The sequence below is a fragment of the Podarcis bocagei genome (assembly GCF_964188305.1).
Source record: "Podarcis bocagei genome assembly, chromosome: 8".
Lineage (NCBI taxonomy): Eukaryota > Metazoa > Chordata > Lepidosauria > Squamata > Lacertidae > Podarcis > Podarcis bocagei.
Window position 1 is genome coordinate 42,440,556 of NC_138133.1, and position 25,355 is coordinate 42,465,910.

At 40.7% G+C, this 25,355-nt stretch overlaps 1 protein-coding gene across 5 annotated transcripts in view; it reads left to right on the plus strand.

Moving 5' to 3' along the window:
* PIEZO2 (piezo type mechanosensitive ion channel component 2) overlaps window positions 1-25,355 on the plus strand; it is a 209,924-nt gene that overhangs the window by 81,030 nt on the left and 103,539 nt on the right. For all 5 annotated transcript variants that reach the window (XM_081205510.1, XM_081205513.1, XM_081205514.1 and 2 more), the window contains exon 4: window positions 14,097-14,139. In XM_081205510.1, coding sequence (XP_081061636.1) covers window positions 14,097-14,139 — 43 coding nt within the window. The remainder of the gene's footprint in view (window positions 1-14,096; window positions 14,140-25,355) is intronic.

A 25,355-nucleotide genomic window follows, 5' to 3' on the forward strand; every position in this document is an offset into this window, starting at 1 on the left:
TATAAACACTGAGGCAAAGAAGCCCAGACATGGAAATAAAATGTATAATAGTATGTCTTGTGGAAACATAAGTTTTATGTCACAGCTGTGTGTAGTTAAACACTAGACCACCACACCCTACAGGTGGAAATAAGAAATTGAGGGGCCATTAAAAACCAACTTTGACTCCTTAACTGTAGTCTATGTTTTAAAGAATGATGGCAGGTCACTTTACTCTTTGACTGAATCTGTTCTTCATGAAATTTGAGTCTCTGCACTAGTGAAAGGATCATGGTTGTGTGTTATGAAACTTTAGATTTGTCTTAAACCACCACCAACCTGTGGGGTCTTGAAAAGCAGGACTATTAATCCGGAGTTCTGTAACCTGTGTCTGTCTTTTTCTAACAGTAGCTTTGCCCAACAAACCCCAAATATGCATTCCATGGTAACATGACCATGTGAGTGCATGAAGAAAATATAATGATTTTATATCCATATGTTACTTGCTGCATACTTGAGCAGGCATTTTCCACTCTAGCATGATTAAGTGATTGATCGTTAGTGCAAAATAAAAGAAACTAGAAAGGTGTGTCCATGTTTTATGGAGTTTAATAACCTGTTATAAAGAATAAAATGATGATTCAAGTTAACACATCTGTGTTCGTAACGGAGAACTTTCCTGAACCTATATTGGGTCATTTGGACCGCCCAAATCAGCAATCAACTATAAAAATATTAACTTGTATTAAGAATTGATGGGGTCTATAATAATTTTCGTGTTGATTCTTATGGGGTCTCACATTTTCTCATTTATAGTAGGTTGCTAAGCACCTGGTCTAAACCACTGAGCCTCTTGGGCTTGCCAATCATAAGGTTGGCAGTTTGAATCCATGTGATGGGTTGAGCTCCCGTTGCTCTGTCCCAGCTCCTGCCAACCCAGCAGTTCAAAAGCATACCAGCGTGAGTACTGAGTAATAGGTACTGCTGTGGCGGGAAGGTAAATGGCCTTTCCATGTGTTCTGGCACTCATCAGAGTGTTCCATGCACCGGAAGCGGTTTAGTCATGCTGGCCACATGACCCATAAAAGCTGTCTGCAGACAAACACTGCTCCCTCGGCCTGAAAGCGCCACACCCCATAGTCAGATTTGACTGTCCAGGAGTCTGTTACCTTTACCTTACCTTAAAAAGTGCATTGAGCATAGTCTCATCAGCCCTCTTTGGTTGAAACACCGCAGTTAATATACTATGAAGTGGTACAGGGCAAGGGGACAAAACTTTACATTTTTATGCCCCGTTGGGGTTAGTTATAACATCTGTGTGTATAGGAACTTGCACACAAGCAGTCAGGAAGAGCTGCTGTTTGCCTTTGTACCTTGCAATCATTGTCACATTGAAAGAAGAAGAGTTTGGATTTGATATCCCGCTTTATCACTACCCAAAGGAGTCTCAAAGCGGCTAACATTCTCCTTTCCCTTCCTCCCCCACAACAAACACTGTGAGGTGAGTGGGGCTGAGAGACTTCAGAGAAGTGTGACTCGCCCAAGGTCACCCAGCAGCTGCATGTGGAGGAGCGGAGACGCAAACCCGGTTCCCCAGATTACAAGACTACCGCTCTTAACCACTACACCTCACTCCCTGGAATCTTATCCTAAATGCTGGAGGGGGGGGGTACACTTCTGAATTTCCAGGGTAATTATTTTAATTACCCCTCATAGTCAACTGCTTCACTCATTCATTTTTGAGGAGTTGAAATGGGCTTCAGCCAGTGAAATGCTCTGCATGTGAAGTATTACAACCTGAACAGCTAATGCTCAGTTATTCATTGTCTGAACCACTAGCTGGAACTATGATGCAGCTGCTCACTATTACTCATTGCTTTCACTTTGAAAAAATATATTGCTGGTAGCAGTTTTTCAGAAACCTTTGGCAACTGAAAATGAAGTTCAGCCACTGGTCATATTCAACATGCAGGGTATTTTATTTCTTTTGTTTTCAGAGTATTGAATTGATGAAACACACTTCAGTATAGTCCTGTTTAAAACAACATTTGATTTGGTGGTGTTGAAAACTTCGTTTTGCTTTAGATAACTGCAGTTCCTTTGAATAAGCATTTAAAAACAACAACATAGAATTATATTAGTGCAAAAGGCCAGATTAAAGATATAGAAGCCGCTATGTTGACGCAATATCTTAATAGCAAAGGCAGCCAATGTGGTGTCACTCATGTGTTGTTGGACTCCAGCTACCACCATCCCTTACCATTAGTCATGCTGGCTGGGGCTGATGGGAATTGTAGTCCAGCAACTTCTGAAAAGCACTATCTTGGCTACCCCTGTCTTAAAGCTTCAGCCCCAAACAGCAAGTCATAAATTTCTCATTTGAGAACTCTTTACTGAGGAATTGCAAAGGTTATATTGCTTCATTTTCATAGTCCAGACCTGAATGTTCTAAACGTCCTTCTAACTTGAAAACACAGCCAGATATTGCACGTCCTTGAATCTACCACTTATGCTTAGGATATAAAGTTCAGAATTGTTTTGCTGCTTTAGAATCATAGAATCATAGAATCATAGAGTTGGAATAGACCACAAGGGCCATCGAGTCCAACCCCCTGCCAAGCAGGAAACACCATCAGAGCACTCCTGACATATGGTTGTCAAGCCTCTGCTTAAAGACCTCCAAAGTAGGAGACTCCACCACACTCCTTGGCAGCAAATTCCACTGTTGAACAGCTCTTACTGTCAGGAAGTTCTTCCTAATGTTTAGGTGGAATCTTCTTTCTTGTAGTTTGGATCCATTGCTCCGTGTCCACTTCTCTGGAGCAGCAGAAAACAACCTTTCTCCCTCCTCTATATGACATCCTTTTATATATTTGAACATGGCTATCATATCACCCCTTAACCTCCTCTTCTCCAGGCTAAACATGCCCAGCTCCCTTAGCCGTTCCTCATAAGGCATCGTTTCCAGGCCTTTGACCATTTTGGTTGCCCTGCTCTGGACACGTTCCAGTTTGTCAGTGTCCTTCTTGAACTGTGGTGCCCAGAACTGGACACAGTACTCCAGGTGAGGTCTGACCAGAGCAGAATACAGTGGCACTATTACTTCCCTTGATCTAGATGCTATACTATTGATGCAGCCCAGAATTGCATTGGCTTTTTTAGCTGCCACGTCACACCGTTGGCTCATGTCAAGTTTAGTCAAAGACTTTTCCAATGCAGCATATTGTTTCCAATAAATGCACCTGATAAACTCACGAGCAGTGTGATAGTGGTGGTTGGTGCTGTTTGTTGGTTTGCTATAATAAGTGTATATTCCCTCTGAACATATAGATACCATGTGTGCAGTGTAGATATTAATGAACTTGTGCCATCAGCTGTGCTCTGAACTGCAGAGAATAACTCATGGTGAGAGCATTTTGATGCAGATTTGAGCTAGAAAAATGAACTCTTAAGAGGTTCAAGCCCTGAAAAGATAGCTTGTATGACAGTTTTTAGAGCCTCTGCATTTTTCTCTTTGCTTCTAAAGATACTGTATTTAAAGAGAAATACTAAAGCTTGTTTATAAAAACATTTTTTAAAAAATATCAGTATGGTTTCTTCTTCTTTTCCTGAAGTTCATGATGCTACACTCTGGAGTATTAATATTGAAATTGAAATTTGCTGCATTGTTTATGTTAAAGGGGCAAGCATAAGTTAAAAAGCTCATATCCTGCTTTAGTATTGATTTAGACTTTTAAACATCTGGCAGGAACTAAAAAAGCTTGGGTTTTTTCTTTTTGGTTATTTTTCTCAATTGGAAGCCAAGTTCTTAAGTGCGCAATACATTTCCTGGAATAAATTTGTTTGAACCCAATAGAAAGCCACCTTCCTTTCTAGCTGACTTGATTTACCTCTGTAGTTATTATTACATAGATAATGACAATCTTTTCACTATTAGCAATAAAATATAAGGAGATAACGGAGCACAGTGCAGTTAAAGTTCATATTTATTTAAATAGTTGCAAGTGGGATACAAAAGTAGAGCATAAAATGCCCAATATCAATTTAAAAACAGAGATACAACATAAAAACCAGTAGAACAATATCACAAAAACAAATCAAAGTAGGAATTTGGGGATCACTGCTCTGATATTCTGTAGGATGTGGTACCACAAGTAAATTTACCCCAATGATCTTAATTCTTACAGGTCTATACGGGGAAAAGCAGTCTTTCAAGTACCTTAGTCCTAAATTACTGTGTTAGTAACAAGATAATTGAACATGACCCAGTAGTTCATCTCCAGTCAGCACAGTTCCATCATCACAACTGGTGTGTGTGTGTGTGTGTGTGTGTGTGTGTGTGTGTCCGTGTCCAGATACCCCTCTTGACAATCTGGCTGCAGCATTCTGCACCACGTCAAATTTCAAACACATTCAGATATTAACTGGGATAAAAATCTCTACTTAGAAGGCTTGTTGAAAGACAAATTTATTTAACAGGCACTGGAAAGACAATAAGGATAGAACTTACCTAATAATTAATGGGCGGGGGTTCCAAAGGCTAGATGCCACCGCACTAAAGACCTGGTTCCAATACCATGCAGAATGGACCTCCTGATAAAATAATTTCTGTAGGCTGCCCTCTGCTGCAGATTGCAGGGATTGGTCAAGTATATAAAGGATGAGATAGTATTTAAGGTATCCTAATCCCAAACTCTTTGGACAATGTTCTCGAAGCTACAAACATGAGTCTGACCAACCAGCGAGAGGCAGTGGAAGACAGGAGTGCCTGGCATGCTCTGGTCCATGGGGTCACGAAGAGTCGGACATGACTAAACGACTAAACAACAACAACAATCCCAAACTCTATTGGGATTTGTACACCAGTGCTAGTACCTTGAATTTAGCCCAGTAGCTAATTGGCAGCCAGTAAAACTCTTTTAACAGTGACTTAATATTCAGGCTGATGCATGCTTTGTACATGGGTTGGATAGGGCCCCCCACTTTTCTTCCTTCTGCCATCAGTGAGCAGTCAAGCTGCTGCATTTTGCAGCTTCATGTAGATGTTAAACAACATTTGAGGCAAGATGGTCTTTGTGGCACTCCACAGCACAACTGCCAGAGGACCAAGAGATTAACACTGATTAAAACTCAGTGTTAATCTCTGAAACCACCCCTAGAGACAGAACCAGAATCACTGTAAAACATTGGCTCCAATGCTCATCTCACAAGCGGCAATAGCATCAAAAGCCACTGTGCAGCTGGGCAGCTGAGCTGAAAAGTTAGAATTTTTCAATAAGATTGTGGGGAAAGGGACCTGTCATCAGACTGCAGGAAGAGAGACATTGTGTGAAAGCATCTGTGGGAGACTCTTGGAAGTGAGTCTTGATTATTTCAGTGGAGGTTATTTACGAGTATCTGTTATCTGGATTACAGAGAGGGGATATGAAACAACTGTAGTTCTGCTTGCAGATTTCCACGATTTAAGTGTAGTTACAACCTAAAACGATGGAAACTGAGAGAAACTTACTATTTTTATCCTTCAGTGTAGTTTCCTGTATTGTATTGGTTTTGTTGCATTTTGCAGTGATGGCTTATATAGAAGTGACTGTATTCATCATTGTTTTTCATTTATCCAATTACTCAGCTTGCTTATATGATCCAAAAATCAGCCACTGTGGTAAAGATTCTCTTTCACTGGACTGCAGTAGCTTACAAAATGCTAGAGGGTCTGCAGCAGAAATGTGACTCATTTTCTGCTCCCACAAATGTGTTTTTCACACACGTATTAAATATTTCCTTGGAAAAACTGGGCCACCCTTGTGCTTTTTGTTGATCCCTGATTGATAATGTCTGTATTGGGTCTCAAATGTACTGTCTTTCATGTGAGACTGGCTTCTGTAGGTTCATAGGACTTTTTCTTTCCATTAAAAATATTACTAAAATCATCCCAGGAGAACAGGATGCAGTAGACATTCCAAAGAGAGCCCCTCTGTTATAAATCTACCAATAGTTTATGAGCTGTAAAGTTTGCATTATGAAAAGGGAATTGGTGCTCTTGCAATTTCCAACTCCTGATGCAAAATCCATCTATATGTAAAGAAATAAACCTGCCAAAAGCACTTCAGCCTATAAAACAGCAGTTCCCCAAGTGTTTTAATAAATGGTCCAGCAATTTGAAAGTTCTCTTTTTCTTTTACCCTGATAGCTGCCTCCTCCCTTCCTTTCTTCTTCTCCCTTACGACGATCATGGTCCTAGTAACTTCTGAATTATAAATGCTTAATCCGCATGTATTCCAGGCTTTGCCAGTGCATCCGAATTCAGTATTTGCAAGCCATGGGGTCTGACTAGATGTGACATTAATTGTGCTATATAAATGTCTTCTGGGGTGGTGCCTGAACAGCCACCAGCGCATGGGGGTGGGAAAGTTTATTTGGTTTGTTTCTGACCCCAGTGAGAGGAATGTCACAGAGGTATGACATTTTTTAAAGAAAATTTGGTCTAGAGTTATGTATCTCTTTGACCCAATGCAGCCATTAACATCCATATCTTGTAAGAGTGGGGAGTAGAGGGGTTGAGGTGAGGAGTCAAATAGGCAGATGTCTTATCTTTGCCGTGTGCTCTTTTGGGAGGAAGGGCAGGATATAAACTTAATAAATAAAAACTGACAACCTCCTGTCAAGTTTCCATGGAAGAATAACTTTATGATTTCAAGCAGTGTACTAACTTTCTCTTGAATGCTTGTGAAGAGGCACGGCAATGCACAGCTTACTGAAGTTTTGATAATTATAAAAGTCACACTGCCTTTAAGTCTTCCTGTTTTGAGCCTTGCTATGTGTTCTCTTTAGTAAATGGGAAGAATGACAGTGTACTTGAAGCATGAGGGTGGATGGCATTTGTTAGTGTTTTCATAGACGTTTTGAGAAAAGTTAATGTTTCTCTGTTGCTAATGTTCATTTGGAGAAATGTGGAAGTGTTGCCTAAATTAGAAAAGGGGCATAGGATTGTATATCCAGTGCATGAGTTGTTTGTGTTATTTCAGGGATATTTCACAAACATATGGACAGTACAGACTAGCCACCCCCTAACCTGATGCCCCCCAGGTGCTTTGGACTAAAACTCCCAGCAGCAGCAGCCAGCATGGCAAATCTTCAGTGATGATGGGACTTGTAGTCCAGCAACTTTAAGGGAGCACCCACTTGGGAATGACTAAATACGGATAAACTATTGGGTTACATCTGACCAATGGATTGACTCTGTGCTGGCTGGGGTTTGTGGGAGTTAAGGCTGATTAAAGACTGTCACATCAGTGTAGGCCAGGACTCAGGTGGGTATAATACCATTACAACAGGAAATACTTTTACAATGAGGTTTTAGGGGTGACTAAGACAGGACAGTTCTTCTTTACTTATCTGGGTCAGCTTGCTGCTTTACCTGTTAGTGTATGTCTACACTAGTCGTGCAGCAAATAAAGCAGGAAAAGGGTTGTATGACCCATTGTTTTATAGAGACCGATTTGCTTAAAATATATACCGGTACTCTTAAAAGTTTATGCCTCTGATTTTCCCAGTGCATGCTGAAACACTATCATTCAGAGATATATAGTCAATATTTTAAACAATATGAACTACATTTTAATGGGTTGAAGCTGGCATTAGCTAGAACCTGAGAAGTTGTATTCATTTCAGGAGGTATTGCCAAATTTTAGCCAGAGAGTACAATGGAAATAGTGTTCAAAAACCTAATGTGAAGAGAGAATATTTGATATACAAAACTATTCCCCATAAGCTCTGCATACTTTCTTCACACAAATCTTGTGGAACCAAAGAATTTTGGGTTCCTTTCTCTTGCCTTTTGTAAATTGCTTTTGTTTAGTGTTTCTAATTTGAAATAAACCACAAATCCTCTCAGGACTTGGATAATGTATGTGTTAGAATTTCTGATCTATGATTGCAGTCATGGGATTTTTGTCTATCACATGACAGTATGTGTTTTGACTCCACAGAGTGGGAAATGACGGAAACAGGATGTTTGTGTTATTGTGTTTCGTGAAGTGGGACTATTGTCCTTTGTTCTTTTTCTCTTTGCTGTCTGATGCTAGAGAGAGAGGGAGCCATGTTGTAGTGCTCTGTGTGTGTTTATATGTAAATAAAGTAGATTAGCCAAAATGCTGAGTTGCTGAGGTCTGTCACGCAAGTTGCGCAAACTCTGCGGATCCCTAAGTGTGCCAGTGTCGGTTGGCATCGGTCGCTGTGATGTTCGGGCTGAAAAAAGCTTATGAAACTCCCAAATGATCAACCAGGAGGGAGGGAACATGCGAGTCAGGCATGTGTCTCTGCCAGAGTCCTACTCGAGTGTAGGCTGAACTCCTGACAGTATGTACCAGTAGTTAACTATTTATTATCCATGCTTTTCTTCACTACTGAATGCATTCATTATTGATTGTTCTAATTGTTACCATGACAGTTCTCATGATCTTCATGCTCGCAGTCAAGAGAGCTGCCTATTCTTAAAGTAGCCAACCTGATGACCCAGAGGTTTATAAGAAAAGGAAGTCATCCCACTGTGGTTATGCACAGCCATGCAAAAGGTAAAGGGACCCCTGACCATTAGGTCCAGTCGTGGCCAACTCTGGGGTTGCGGCACTCCTCTCGCTTTATTGGCTGAGGGAGCCGGCGTACAGCTGCTGGGTCATGTAGCCAGCATAACTAAGCTGCTTCTGGCAAACCAAAACGGCACATGGAAACGCTGTTTACTTTCCCACCGGAGCAGTACCTATTTATCTACTTGCACTTTGACATGCTTTTGAACTGCTAGGCTGGCAGGAGCAGGGACCAAGCAACGGGAGCTCACCCTGTTGCGGGGATTCGAACCGCCGACCTTCTGATCGGCAAGCCCTAGGCTCTGTGGTTTAACCCACAGTGTCACCCGCGTCCCTTCACACAGCCATGTAGGCAATGGTATATTAACCCTGTATTACATTGACTGTTTTGAAAATGGAATACTTATACTTGTTCTACATCAGCTGACATTTTATTAAATTGGCAGATTAATTTTAGTTACAGAAAATGGTGTCATCCCCTCTTCATTTTGGCTAGCCTCTTCACTAATTTCAGTTCCTTCCTGAAGTAGTGCAAATTTAAGTGTTTACAGTTTCTCATTGGTATTACGATTCTTATTGGTATCTGTTTTCTTATGTTCCAGAAGTTAGTTTTAAAACTTATATGTCTGTTTCTGGCAATCTAGTTCCTATACTAGTTCAAATAAGGCTATGCTTTTCTTTTCCTTTCTTTGCTTTTATAAAAGACCTCCCCCCTTTATTTCAAACTAGTGGTATCTTTATCTTTCTTGCATCTTTTCGTGCAGAAGTCTGATGCTTTAACAGGCTCTGTGTAAGAGATCGGATGCATTTCCTGTGTTTCCATTGAAATGCTCAATTTAAATGTATTCACTAATAATATGTCAGGATTGCACTTCCCGATTTCCTCTGTTACCCATACCAGCAGTATTTTCCCTCTCTACCAGTTGAGTTCTGTGTAGCATTTCAAAATGTACTGAGGTATCTACCATTCCCAGATGCATAGGCAGATATGATCTTTTCAAAATCAGGAATGGAGAACCTGTTATCTTCCAGATGTTGCTGAACCATTGGCTTTGCTGGCGGTGGCTGATGGGATTTGGAAGTCGAACAACATCTGAAAGGTTAGAGGTTCCTCATCCCCAGAAAGGATTAGTATCATGCTAGAAGGTTGGGTAATTGTTATGAGATGGATCTGTTTAAAAGGTTTGGCTTTTGCCATTTAATTTCTTCTTCAAGTCTCATGAAATGTGGAAGACACTCAAAATTATTTTTTTCCTGGCTGTTAAGGTGCATGCAAGATGAAATTCCTAGATAATTTTAGATATGTCTGTTAATTTATCTATTCACTTGTGCACTCTCCAGATATTCTACTGATATAACAGCAATAAAACATTCCCCCTTTGACAAGGGCATACAGGATGAGATTCCTAGGTAGTTTAATGTGCTTGGCTGTGGTTAATGTTGTTTGTTGTATACTAATAGAAGTTATGATCCATTCTGATCTTAATATTTCATCATTTTATCAAGACATTTTTGTTCTGGCAGACATTTAGCTTGTTGGCTAAAATACTTTAATTAGGCAGATCCCTTGCTATTTTTCTTATCATTAGCTGGTCCTGTCTTTGTTGTTTAAGGTTTTATAGTATCATTAACTACTGTTTTTTCTGGGTCTTTTTAAAATTTTCACTGTGGCTACTACAATGGAAGACTGTCATGTGCATGGTCTGGAGTTATATGGTCTGTTTTGGCTGCCAATGTGGTAAATACATATTAGCAAAAAAGTGCTGCGCCGGATATGTTTTGGAAAGTAGGCATAATATCAAGTGCTATTACTCAATTGTTGCTATATATACTAAATATATACTGGGATAGTATATACTTAGTATATCTAGTAACTCCTGAAATCTTATGTGATTTAGCCTCTCTTTGTCAATATATCTGCCCAACTTAATGCAAAACAGGAACATGGAAAACAGATGGGAATTATTTAGCAGCTAAACAGTCTGCAGCAAGTTCCTGAAACAAAATTTTAATCATAGGAACCTTATATTTTTAAATACAGCAACCTAACAATTGATATCATGCTTCTATATGAGGAGCTTGAAGTGAAAAGTTAAACCAATGGCCATCAAAATACAGACTCTAAACGTCTATCGAGAAAAGAGTTAAAGCAGAGATGTTGATTGGAGGAGGCCCAAAATGATTTGTTATTTGAAAAGTATACAGTTTAACTAATGCAGCTTTCTTCAGGATTTTTAAAAATCAATGTTCTGCAGCTTGTTAGCAACATTCTCCCAAGGTTATTCCTTTAATTGGGAGCTGGGAATGGATTATAAATGGAGAAGAGGGAGAGATACCCCTTGAGGGTAGGGAACTTTTGGCCATCCAGATGGTGCTGGACTTCCAGCTTCCATCAACCCTGACCATTGGTCATGCTAGCTGTGGCTGATGGGAGGTCAGCAACAACTGGAGGGGCATAAGTTTCCCACCCCTGCTTTAAGGAATAGTTTTCTATTTGAGCAAGTGAGAGATACACGTGGATGCAGATTTCTGCAAATAGATACCTTGTCTGCATTGGACATACACATGCAGTGTTATGTGCACCAATCCCCTGAATGCATGCCTGCTAAATCAGGTTGTGCAAATGCAGTGGTACAAACCTTGACACGTTTCCCCAGGTTGATTGACAGCCTGGCTGGGGTATCGACTCCATGTCTCCACCCCCCAATAGGTGATGCTGTTGTCATATTCAATGTCATTGGTCAGGGCTGACCTAGCCATTAAGCAGAGTGGGGCAGCTGCATTAGGCAGTAAATGGTGGTGAGCAGCAAGGAGGTATTGGGCAACAGAGCTATGGGTGCCACATGCCCTGTGCCATGTGGCTGTTTAAGCTTGCTTGCTGCTCCCAGGTGTGGTGGATGATGCTGTCCCACTATCAAATTAAGATTCAGTTTCTAGTGCAGTCCAGTATATGGAATTGGGGGCGGGGTGGAGGGCATGGCATCTTAACCTTCACCTCATGCAACCCACTGTTTTGGATCAACCTCAGATTAGTCATCAGTTGGGCAGATGCATGCATGCAGAGTTTTAGATTAAATGTAATTGAGAAAAAGAAAGAATGGAGGGCACCAGGGTAAAAATGAAGAAAAATGAGACCCTGAAGATCCACTGTAAAATGATAAATTGAGGGAACATGTTAAAACTAAAGCACCCTACTCTTCAGAGAAACTATGTTGGGTCTAATTATTTTCATTTGAGGGTTCGTATTTTTTTATTTATAATTGCGCATGCTGTAGAATATTATGAACACCAATTTGCACATACTGTAGAAAACTACGAGCACCAACATTCTCATTATACATGAGGCATGTTTATTTTCTAGCATTAACTGAAACCAGGTTATCTGCTTGTGATATGATTATCCTTGCTGCACTCTTTTTTGATTACTGATTATTTAAAATATTTTCTTATTAATATGTCATTAATATAGACAAATATGTCTATTAGTCATAATAGCATAATAGGTTATATTCCAATGTTGTATTCCATTTCTCAGCCATCGATGTCAGCTATCTAATTTTGTCCCTGCAATAGATCTTTTCTGTTGACTGTAGCTAATATTTAAATTAGATATCCCTTAAGCAAGACTGCAGATTTACAATGTCTTGCATGTGCAATCTTTTGCAGTCAAGTAGAAGGCCAGCAATTATCCTCCACATAATTAATTAAGACAGTCAGAGGAACCATTCTAAAGTTAACCCCAGTTGCTTGATAAACAACAGTTTGAAACAGTAAATTTGAGCAGGATTGAATGAATGTTTATTATTACGGCCCAACAGCCAGCATACTTTGAGCAGGATTTTATACTCACTGAAACGACAACATTCTGCTTAGCAATACTAGAATTTGATTCTATCTCTGACAAACATCTTGCTTTTTTAAAAATTGGCTTGAGTAACATACCTTTGATACATCATTTTGTAATGGACTTCCTGTATGCTGTAACCAATTGAGAACATTGTAATGGACCAAATGCAGTAAAATGGTAATTCCTAAAAAACCCTTATCCCCCCTTATATTTTAGTTTGTGTAACGTTAAAGGAGTGCTCATTTTCCTATTATTATTTTTAGACTCCTATGCAAAGTTTCTTGATGTTATTTCCAGTTGTAGTTAGTACAAAATATTTTGCCTGAAATCTTTTGAATCTGGGGGTGAGAGGGAGGAGAAGCAGTCATCTGCTCATGCTCTTATTTCTTCATGGGTGAGAAAATCTGTGAATGTAAAATTTCTATTTTCCCAATCAGAAAAATAACCTATAACCTAAAATATATATTCAAATTAAACATGGAGGGCAGGAAAGTTACATCTGTTCTTACTAGATTACTAGTAAAACATACGGGGTTTTTTCCAGTTTTGTTGTCTCGGGACCTGTTCCACAGTTATCCTAACATTGGACTTAACCCATTTGTTATCATATTACCAAAGCAAAATGAACCACATCTATCCATATACCCAGCTCCAAGGGTGTGTAATGCTATAATCCTAAACAGTTATAGAGCAGGAGTATAGCTGACCTGCCAGGCAGTGGTGAGTGTGGCCATTCCACGCTCTTGCACACAGTCACATTCCTGTCCTCAGCATCTCTGTGCATATCTGCTGAAGTGGACGTTATCACCCACTTCTAGCTTGTTAAATGTTTGGTCCAATAATTTAGAGAAGGGGTGATTTGCATCCCCATCAGTGTGCTGGGCTATGTGTCTGCCTTATTTCTTCTATTCTTCTTTCTTTTTGCTGCTTCCACCAAAACCAGTGGAATTTGGGAAGTCTGGGAAATATCATTTGGAAGCTAGATCAGGCTTCTAAATTTGGGGGGCGGGGGCGGCTTGGCCACTCCTGTACTAGGGAATAATCCCGATTGAACACAGTAGAATTTAACTTCCCAGTAAACCTGCATTGCATAAAATTTCACTGTAAAAGGTTGCTAGTAAGTTGGTATGAATGTAAGAGAGCTCCTATTAGGAAAACAAGTGGAAGCCTGGGTTGTTAAATGAAAAATGGATGAATTCAAAATGCAAGGGTACTCATTTGTGTTTGATCAGTGATGCCACACCTTGTTGAATAAAAAATGGTGGAATAGTGTCCTCCTGCTGTGCTGTTGGGTTACCATATTGTAAACTGGTATATTGAAAAGGCATGTAATTTGGGCTGTTTACCACCGAACCCCGTGTTCCTGCTTCTACAGTGCTATGGGTGTTGCTCCTGTACCACATGGATAAAATGAGAATCCCAGGATTAAGCAAGAGAAGCCCATGCTGTGGCTCTTTCCTATGCCTATGGTGATACTGATTAAACGGGATGGGCATGGGCATAATGGGCCTTGGCTTTTCCAGCTACCAAGCCACTTGAGGACTAGTACTGTACACTATTCATTCTACCAACTATGGCATAAGTATCAGGCTGAAGGTTCAGCTGCCAAATAACAGTAATAAATGAATGGAAAACAATTAAATGAAAAAGGATGTTAATGAATCCCCTTCCTTTATGTTTCTCTATAGGCTTGACCTGGGAAAAAACACTCCGGCAAATTGGATTTGAAAGGTAAGCATTGGGTGTTGATTTTCTATTGTATATAAAACTGAATTTTGAAATGGAGAGAGAGAATAAATGGAAAAGTTAGCAAATGCTCATGTTCAGCAACTGAGATTTACTCTTGGCACTATTTGTAATATTTGAATATTTAATTATATTCACACACATTGGGAACCAGTGTGGTGCAGTGATTAGCATGTCAGACTTGGACTTTGGAAACCAAGGTACAAATCCCCGCTCAGCCATGGAGCTCACTGGGTGATCTTGGGCCAGTCTCTGCATCTCAGCCTAACCTACATCACAGAGTTGTTGTGAGGCTTAACATTTTGTAATTAGATAATACATTCTTATTTTGGACACTATTGTTGTTATTTCTAACCTTGGAGAATAGTAACACTGGCCATTTAGATTTTCTATTTCACATGAGATAATCTTTCAAAATGTTGTAGCTTGAGCAAAGTAGCTTAATATTCAGGAAATGTCTTGGGTAAAGAGCATTTCAGTTAAATGGAAGGTACCTAGGTTTCATAGATTTAAATGAAGGTTGTATATGTATTGATTTATGAGACAGTAAAAGATGACTGTAACACGATGTACTGTAATAGTAATCACTCTTAAGAGAATCTCTTACATGAATTTTCTTGGTGCCAGTAGAGCTTAAACTTCCCTTCCCCACATCTGCCCCCTATGCCTGGCATTTAATTTTAAAATAAAAAAACCTGAATTTGCTAATTACTCTTTTAAATTTACATCTGGTTGGCCCTGAGTGCACTCCTGAAATGCAGTGATAATCCAATTAAACACAAATATTGCTTCATTTTTTTTTAATAAAAATTTTTATTTGGTTTTCTGCTTTTATAAAAACAAAACACACACAAAGAAAAGACACAAAACAAAAACATGTATAAAATCAGCAAATCCCCATTTCATAACCTTGTTCCCTGACTTCCCCCCACCCCCCCTCGTGCATCCCAGTTCCCAAGATTATATCAGCAAGTTGGTGTTTCTCCTCTTAACCATCTTATTCATCTTATTACCTCTTTTATAATAAAAATTGATTTTCCTAAGTTGGACTTAAGTTCTCTTCCATCGATTTTCATTTTGTCTTAATTAATAGTCATATTAACCAAACCTAAAAGTCTTAAGAGTTTTTAAGAATCTCCTCTTCCCTCCCTCCCATCCCCGGTTTTTGTCCCTTCCCAATAGAAATCCAAATTCGAGATTCTCAGCCTGGGTTCCTCACGTCCGAGGCTTTCAAGTCTATTTCAGTCCCTCTCCGCCTGTCTTGTTGGTAGTCCTTTATGTCAATCGTCGAGTCTGGAAAAAGTTCTTTCACCATCAAAGTGTATTCTCTTCCCACAAGGAGATTTGAAAGTAACTGCTGAAAAATTTCCACAAAGCCTGTATCTTCAGAATCAAAGTCCAAACTGAGGCCCCAGTCATATTTCTTTATTTTAAGTTCCTGTATTCCATATTGTCCCGGGACCTCCTCCTTCTTCTTCTGTGTCTTTCGCAGACTTGTGGTAGATAAGTTCCCAGCGTCTCCTTGCTTGTGTTCCACAGATGTCGGCTTTTGGTTGTTACTTCCCAAGGTTACTTCTTCTTTTTCTTGTTGTTTAGTCTCTTCCACCTCTGTAGATATTGTTTCCCATTCAGCTGTGGATTCTTTCTCATTCAGGTCCTCAATACAGAGAGCAGAGTTGCCTGTTCCCAAGGTCATAGTCACAAGTTGTTTATTCATGGCCAAGCTCTGCTCTTGTAAGGTTCCCACCAATTGAAACATCCTTTCGATTTCCACTAGTAACTTTCCTTCCACAGCCATTGTATCCATTGTAGTTTCACAGAATTCCCCCTAGAGGGAATCTGGTTACTTATTAGTCTTTTCTCCAACAGTCCTTTAACAAATTATTATTACTTTGTTTCCAACAATTTTGGCTCAATTATAACTCGTCTTAGTCCAGAGGGATCTTAGATAGCGATTTTTCCACTTTAAACCGCCCGTTTGACAGCTTTGACAGCTGTCAAACTCCGCAGCTCTTACACAGGCACAAAGGCAGGACTTTCCCGAGCCCGGGAGGGGGGGTTGTTTAAAACAAAAAGAAGGTTTCCAAAACTCCACTCTCCAGCCCAAAATTTCCTTTAGCCAAATCTTGAAAGTTAATGTCCTTTTTAACTCACCCCACCAAGGGTAGGCTCTCCAGCTTAGCTCTTATGTCGTTGCGTAGATCGTCTGCAAGGGGGGGGGTGCGGACTTCCTTTTAGCACACCCCCCGGTCGTCTCCAATTCAGGGTCAAATTTTTTTAAAGTCCCAATCCGTCTTACTCACGGGTGATTCTTTCAGTCCAAATTTTCAAGGAAGGAAGTCAGCGCTCTCTGGTCATGGCTCGCGGCTTCGCTCCACCGAGGTAGCGATCGACTCTCAGTGCCACGCCACCCCCGTATCCTCTCCGCAGCCTTTAAAAAGGCTCTTCGTGGATCAGGGGGGGCGCTTAAGGCACCCGCTGAGTCTTCAGTCCGCAGGCATCCGCGCCTGCGGTTTTTAAGGGTCCCCGCGTCGCCGGCGCGGCAAAGACCCGTCCTCGGTAGAGCCGATTCCCTCCGCAGCTCGGAGGGAATCCGCCATTTCCAGATCGCGTCAACCCGGATCTGGAATATTGCTTCAGACTAGTTTATGGCATGCAAGTATGTACCTAAAATTGTAAATGTTTGACTTCTCTTTCTCCCGCTCCTGAAGTCAGATATAAATTTTAAGAGACTCAAATTTATGTCACTGTATGACCTAAAATTAAAAATGTATGTGTGAAAATGACATGCAGACTGTTGTGTCTGTATCTGCTAAGAGTTTGAAGATGGGATGTGGGAGGAGTTAGCAGGTATTCAAATTAGACTCTGCCAGATGCTCTGCAAGTTTCTGGTTGCCCCAAGACCTATTGGGAAGGTGGAATAATCAATTGCTTGTCTCCCATCTCTGGAAGCACAACATTTCAAGATTTTGTGCGAATCTAGCACAGTGCTACCTTTTGTTTGATTGCCAGGCAGCAATCCAATAAACAAGCAGGCAGCGGCATCTACCAATACTTTTTGTTTATTGCTTCACCATTGTCAGGACCAGAATGAAAGGCAGCAAACTAGTAGGTTGTAATGGTGAAAGAGGAATGGGGCTCTGGTCAATGTGTAGCATGGGTGTGAGCCCTCAGTGGATGCCAGCCCAGTTCCTTGATGCTGGCCCTGACTTAAGGTGGTGCTTAACCTGGGCAGACTGGCTCTTACTGGAAATGAGAATTGAGCATCCCACAAAGCTCTGGCCTTTTTACACCTAAACATGGGGTGGTGGGGCCTGAGGCTGCTGAGGTGTTGTTGGGGAGGGAGTGGTTGCTGCTGGAGTTTTTCGCTTTTTTGTATCTTTTGCTGTGATTTATGTGGAAATTGTTCAGTTTGGTTTTGTATTTTGTATTTACTACTGATGGCTACTTTGGTTATTTTGTAGTTATGTGTTTTTGCATTATGTAAGCTGCCTTGAGCATGGCTTGAACTGTTGAAAGGCGGCATAAAAATAAATTTATGTAATGTATGTTAACTGATGCTGGATTGATACATCTAGTCCAAATTTACCATCTAGTCTGATGAAGAGCTCTGGATATTTCACCATATTTTCTGTATATCATTTTGTATGAAACATATACAATCTAAGCTAAAATGCCTGTGACTTTTAGCATACAGTGGTGCCCCGCAAGACGAATGCCTCGCAAGACGGAAAACCCGCTAGACGAAAGGGTTTTCCATTTTTCGATGCGCTTCGCAAGACGAATTTCCCTATGGGCTTGCTTCGCAAGACGAAAACGTCTTGCGAGTCTTGCGATTTTTTTTTTGCTCCCCCCCTTTTTCTAAGCCGCTAAGCCGCTAATAGCCTTTTAGCCGCTAAGCTGCTAAGCCTTTAATAGCCGCTAAACCGCTAATAGCGCTAAGCCGCTAAGCCGCTAATAGGGTTGCTTCGCAAGACGAAAAAACCGCTAGACGAAGAGACTCGCGGAACGGATTATTTTCGTCTTGTGAGGCACCACTGTAATAAAATAGTGAATCTGGTTATTTTTGTATAGAAAGTAAAGCACAACAGCATCACAGGACATCACATATTTAGTGTATGGGTTGCTGAAAGTAGTACACAGACTTCAGTGCGTCTTCACACTTGTTTATTTAGGATCATAGCTGGTGACGTGTACAACTGGCTTCCCTTGTTTAAATTAAGATGTTTCTAAACTGATTTAGTGATGTTCTGGCAAGTTTATACACAGATGAGTCATAAGACTATTCACTGTTAGAGATGCTGCATAATCATAGGATAATTAAAAAGGACATGTGAAGCACTCATACAGACAAATATATATATATATATATATATATATATATATATATATATATATATATATATATATATGTAGGTTTTGGTGTCTTCGGGTGTCTTCCCGTGTAAGAGTTGGGGTGTCTAGGCGACGTTTCGACGAGGTCTCACTCGTCATCTTCAGGCTGGTGCTTTCGGCTTCTTGTTACTAGAACAGAGCAGGATCTCAGTGTTTGAGTTCCTATAAATACTGTTGAGGGGGTGTGGTGTATAGCCTCCAACGTTCTGGGCAGAGAGGAAGTTCCTAGGTTAATGTGCCTTTTCTTCTTTTGTTCATAATTACTTTGAGGGATATCTTGAGTGATTACTTGAGTGATATTCTGAGTGCCACTTAGGAGGGTCATTAGGTGTGGATTAGTTGCTAAAGCTTTCGTGTCTTGACCTCTTGACCTTGTGAAGAGTTTTTCTGAGAAGATGGCTGTACTGCACTTAGTTGTGCTCTGGCTTGGCTTCGTGTATAGGGGCGAGCTGTGGTTTTGTGCCCTGTGCCAGCCAGATCTGTGTAGGGATTGCAGGGGGGTGCAGCATCCGGAGGTGCCACTATGGTTTGGCTACTGGATGGTGTCTGTAATTTATCTGTGGAGAGGGTCTGGGTTTGGGTCTGGTGTGGTTGATTGGAGATGGCGTTCTGTGTGCCTCTGGTTCTGGTGTCGGTTTTTGTGGGGAGGGCTAATTTCCAGATGTCATATATATATATATATATATATATATATTTGGAGGCAATCAACAACTTCTGCATGCGATATAATGTTTATAACAAGTGGGATTATAGGAATATAAACAGGAAGGTCATCAGAAGTCCTCTACAATTCTCATCTAGAAAAGTCTCTTTCCCCAATTTTGATTTTGCAGAATGTGCTGCTCTGCCTACAGGCCTCTCTTTTCTCTATACTCCCGCAAAAATTGTTTCTGTGCAAGGACAGAGTGAAGCATAGGGGTTGGTTTGCACACCTGTGATTTGTGAACTAGTTCACACTGACAGCAAGTAAAGGTGCAACTTATTTGTACACACATTCCTTCTTTGAGACTCCTATGCACCTGTTGACGGTAGGAAAGCAATTTGCTGTGAATTAGTCCTCCAAGCAATTACTTCTACTGCGAGGGCAAACCTGCTTCCACAATTGCCCTCTTTTTTTTTTACAGGGCACTCCCATTGGGGGAATAGATTAAATTCACACAGAGCGGATATATTTCTGTTTTTGTGTGTGTGTGTGCATTTGGCTGTCTCAGTAGGCTGCAATTAATCTTTCCTTCTGAAAAGTAATGCATTGTCATGATACTACAAGTGCATGTTCCCTTCCACATGATTGCCATGGTAGCTATAGTGCCTACACCCACTTCAATAGTCAGGTGGGGTTTTTTGAAAATACTTTTTTCAATAGTCAGGTGTTTTCACAAAGGATAACTGGGGGGAGGGGATAGTATTCTTTCAAATTATGTACCTACTAAGTGGAATTTGATAACTATGGCTAAAATATGTTACAACTTTTGCAACATGCGAATGGATAGTTTATAGACATATATTGTGCATGGACAAATATAATGGCATTTGGAATGCATTTATAAAAAATATAGCAGCTTATAAATAAATATATATGATTAGAATATTGCACTTATATACCTTTGTATTAGACAAGTATGCACAGAACTGTAGTGCTTTTTCTTTTGTGTTTTTATGCACTTTTTGTTTCCTTTTTATTTTTTCACTTTATTTTGTTTAAATATTTTCAATAAAAATAAATATAAATCACACTCAAAAATAACGCACAAACGTCACCAAGATAAAACTTTGCCACACCAAGTTCAGATACCTAGGGGTACAACTAACCAGAAACCTCAATAAATTATACTTCCAAAACTCCAACCCCTTGTGACAACAAATTAACAAAGACCTAAAGAGATGGAACAACATGAACTTCACTCTCTCAGACAAAATAGCCATGATCAAAATGATCACGCTCCCAAAACTAACCTACCTATTCCAAACCCTCCCAATCTTGATTCCCCCAACCCAACTCCATAAATGGCAGAAAAAACTACACTTATATATATATATCTTCTCACACAAAAAACCAAGAATAAGCCCCAAATACCTGCACCTCCCCTCCTCAGAGGGACGATGGGAAATCCCCAACATAGAAGCATATTACATTGCCAACCAAGTATGCCACATAATCCCATATATACTAGAAGATGAGACAAAACAATGGATACACCTAGAGAGGGACACAATTGAAAATACCTGCACCGCAGCATACCCATTCCTCCCAAACAAACTAAGGAAAATTCCCACAACACTTAACAGGTACACACAGACCATGCTTAAAGCATGGAAAGCAGAAATAGGCAAACTATCCCCAACCCTATCCCCACTAATTCCCCTGGCATACCATCCATTATTCCACCACTCAGCACAAAACATCCAGATAAAAACCTGGCAAACCAAAGGCCTATATCACCTAACAGATTTCTATAAAAATAACAAACCCTTATCAACACAAGAAATACAAGACAAACTAGAAGACACCCAAATGCCCTGGTTAACTCATCACCAATTACATGCCCTTTTAAACAATCCAGTAGTAGAATCAGCAGCAACTAGGCCCCTGACAGCCTTCAAAAACCTCCTACAACAACAAAGGGACACGGCAAAGGGATGGTATCTGCAATATACAAAATACTACTCCAAAACCCCACGAACCCCCTAGACGTACCATATTCTTCACTCTATAAGACGCACCAGATGATAAGACGCACCTAGTTTTTGGAGGAGGAAAACAAGAAAAAAAATATTCTGAATCCCAGAAGCCAGAGCAGCAAGAGGGATCTGGCTTCTGGGATAGCCTCTTGCTGTTGTGGCTTCTGGGATAGCTGCCGAAGCCTCTCCCGGGCAGTGGGATGAAGGCTCCCCCTGCCCAGAAGAGGCTGCACGCGGCTAAGCTGCCCTCTGTCCCTTCCCCCACCTCCTGCAAAAACCAGCCAAGAGCCACGCGCTCTTTAAAGGGAGCGCGGCTCTTGCAGGCTTTTCTACGACGTGGGAGAAGGACAGCCTGTCAGTGACGGGCTGCCCTTATCCTTCCTCGGGATAAAGCCCACAAGAGCTGCGCTCCCTTTAAAGAGCGCACGGAGCGTGTTTGCGGCTCTTGGGGGCTTTTACCTGAGAAGGGAGAAGGGACTGACGGGCCACGCTAGGCACAGCTCTTTAAAGAGTGTGCGGCTCTTGCTGGCTTTTGCGGGAGGTGGGGGATTTCCTCCACCTTCTGCAAAAGCCAGCCAAGAGCCTCACGCTCTTTAAAGGGAGTGCGGCTTTTGGGGGCTTTTCTGGGAGGTGGGGAAAAAATACATTAAGTAAATAAATAAATAAATAACTTTTAAAAACACCACAATATTGCATTTCATCCTCATAAACCCAATAGTTTAACAGTAGTGTATGTGTGAATGCATGCTTGTTATATCTGTGGCCCAGAGGAGCGGGGAGAGAAGCAACTAGGCAACAAAAAGATGCATCTGGAAATTTTATATGTGCACAATAAGGATATCATTCTGGACAGTTCAGTGAATTTTCTGTGTTCTTCCACTAAAGTAAGTTTTTTTGTGATTAGCAGTTTAAACACAGCTGATAAGTTGCCAAGTGAAACATAAATAATAGCTCTTGAGAAACTCTGATTTAGCAGCCCAGATTCACGATGCATCGTTTTAAATGACATAAAGAAACATTTTTGCCAAGAGAGCTGCAGCATGTCTAATACCAAAAAAAATTATTGGCATTTAACATGTGTCACTTGTGTTGTGCATGTCACTGTGGTTGTAGATGTTGCAAAACAGCTCATAACTTTTTTCTCTGACAGCCAAACTCGTTACAATACTCTTTTATTTTGTGGGATCAGATCTATGAAGACCATTTTTACCCACTGACGGGGGGAAAACTCAGCTCTTTAATTGTGGGAGCTTACCCTTTATTGAAATATAGCTGTATCAGCTCATGCTAGACTTGATATGGTTTGTGCATGAAGCTCATATTTGTAGAGGTGCAGCAGTGGAGTTGAATGTAACAGTCAGTGTCCCAGAGGAAACCATTCACTTGTTTGCCATCGGTTTTTGCTAAACTGGATTAATAATACACTGTCTTTAATTATAAATCTGTCAGCTGCATCTTATGATATATGCACTAAATGTCTGTGGTCTAACTACCGATTCACTTTTGCTTCACTAATGCTGGTCACATTATGCTCTAGCTATTTTACGAAGTCTATAACTTTCGTGCCTTCTCACACCAGGGCTGGCCCTGGTAAACTGAAAAGGGCAAGTCACCCCCCTCAAAAGCATTGTGGCAGATGATAGGATTTGGTGGAGAAGGCTTTTACATTGCTTTTTAATTACTGACCTAACTTAACAGGTTTACAGCTGACACTCTGCATCCACTGTAGCTACATTTAGTTTTAAGCTAATTTATACCTCCACCACTTTTTAAAAAATGCTATTTTCTGCCACCATCTCAGTCACCCATGGCTCTGTCCAAATCCATTATAGCAAGGTTATTAGAGATACTTTTCAGTCCTGTGATTTTGGGGAAACATTGGTATTTACCAACATTTTGCCGTTTTCTCTTATGCTAAACTTCTACTTTAAGCAGTGTGTGTGTGAGATTGTGTGTATATATATCACATCAGAGCAGCCAAACAATGTGGAAGCTGAAACATTCTGTTATAAGAATTCATTGTCTTAGGTTTTGTTAGTCACGGAAATAAACATACAGCTTTAATGATTGACTTCATCCTACCAGAATCCAGAGTGAACGTGTCTGAAGTGTTGTTTGATGCTTTACAAACAGTCTCTCTCTCCGTGTGTGTAGAATTGACCCACAGAGAGATACAGCTGTATAACACAGCCCCTGCACTAAATGCCAGCAACAAAAATGCTACATCACCTGAGGCTCTTGCTTGTCACCCACTGAGGTATATGTATGCCATGCTTCATTCATATATCTCAGGGTGGATCACAACATAAATATTCAATCTAAATTATTTTGGAAGTCAATTATGCAAGCTTTGCAAGTAATGAAAATCATTTTAAGTACAAAAGTTAAATGCTTTCATGACCTACATATTTTCTAACTTTACCATGAAGTTTCTAAGGAACTTAAAAACCATTAGATGATTGTTTCTGCCAGATACCTCGGTACAAAGAAGTTCTACTATGAAACATTTGCCCGTCTTCATTTGTCTGTAAAGCATTTGGCAAAATATTTGCATATGATTTCTTAAGTGATACTGGTCCTGCTGCTCCTTGTGCCTATTTTCCTTTCAGCTAAATTAATTTCAGGAATATTTTTTCTGCCGTTTAATTCAGGTCTTGGACAGAATCAAGTATCTGATACATGCTATTTTATTGCTGGTGTTGTTTTGAGCAGTGAATTGTTTGACTGTTGCCAATGTTTTTCTTGGCATTACCTAACCTCCTGTGGACACCAGTAGCTAGGGAATGTATAGTGATTAACCAGCAGCAGCGTATGAACTGGTCTTTGTTTGAATCTGGAGAGCAATTTGGCGTTGCAGTTTGTCCAAAGAGCTACAGCTTGCATGCTATAATAATTTGCCTCTGTCTTTTTAATTTTGTTCTTTATCTTTTGTTCATGAATAAATAATAAAGAGACTTCAAAGAAAAACTGGAGCACAAACGAACAAGGATGATCATGTCTGTTGGTATACTGTGGTTACATAATATGTCCAGGGTTTCTGAAAAACAACACTGCTCCATGTATTTATATACGTCTGTGGTGTAAGTTATTATTGCAAATGATTCATATTTCATTTATGCTTCAACAATATAAACTCGCTTGGCCCTCTCCAGCAGCACATCAGTCTCCCAAATTCCTATGCTTGCTTCCACAGAAAAGTTGCTTTTAGCACACCCATGCCTGCTGTTAATTTCTCTAGCAGCTGGAGGTCCCAGTCAAAGATTAGTGGTCCAGCAACATAGATCAGTGATGCCTGAGGAAGTTGATGTTTATGAACTATTATATGAACTTATCTCATCTGCATCTCCCAGAGTAATGTGTGAATCAGAACTTAATTACAAGCTAGCTTTTACAGCTCCAGAATGTTCCAATAGAGTTCTCAGCTAAAACAAAACAAAACAAAACAAAACAATGCACTAAAATGCATACCCGTATTTCGCTGCATCCTGTCACCAGCGTGCAATACTTGCACACACACCCTTTTTCAGACCGCAAAAGTGGTCCCAGAGCATTCCTCATGTGATAGTCGTAGGGTAACTTCTGAGGCTCCACTAGGCCTCAGGCCCATTCCTTTCCTCCTCCAGCCACTGCCACCCCTGCTCCCCTCATACCTCGCCATCTTGGCCATGAGCTCCTAGGCTGAATGCAGTGGGGTGGAACGTTTCTCCCCATCCTCCAGCTGCTGATTTTTTTATCGCTGTTTCAGTGGGAACTGATGCCAGGGATGGTTGGGCCACATGGGCTAAGGGGGGATGCAGCAGGCATTGGCAGGCCTGGGTGCAGGTGCTGCCATCGCTGCTCATTTGCTGTTCCCACGGCATTCCTTACCAGAACTTCCTTTCCAGATTTGAATGGCTGTTCTGCTCTTGTAATGCAAAGTATATAGTCATACCTCTTGTTACGTTTGGTTCAGGTTAAGCGTTTTCAGGTTGTGTCCTGCTGCGACCTGGAAATACCAGAAAGGGTTACTTCCGGGTTTTGCCGCATGTGCAGATGCGCAAAATGACGTCACACACATGCGCAGAAGCGGCAACCTGTGCACAAGCAGACGCAGGTTGCGTTCTGCTCATGTTGCGAACGGGCCTCCG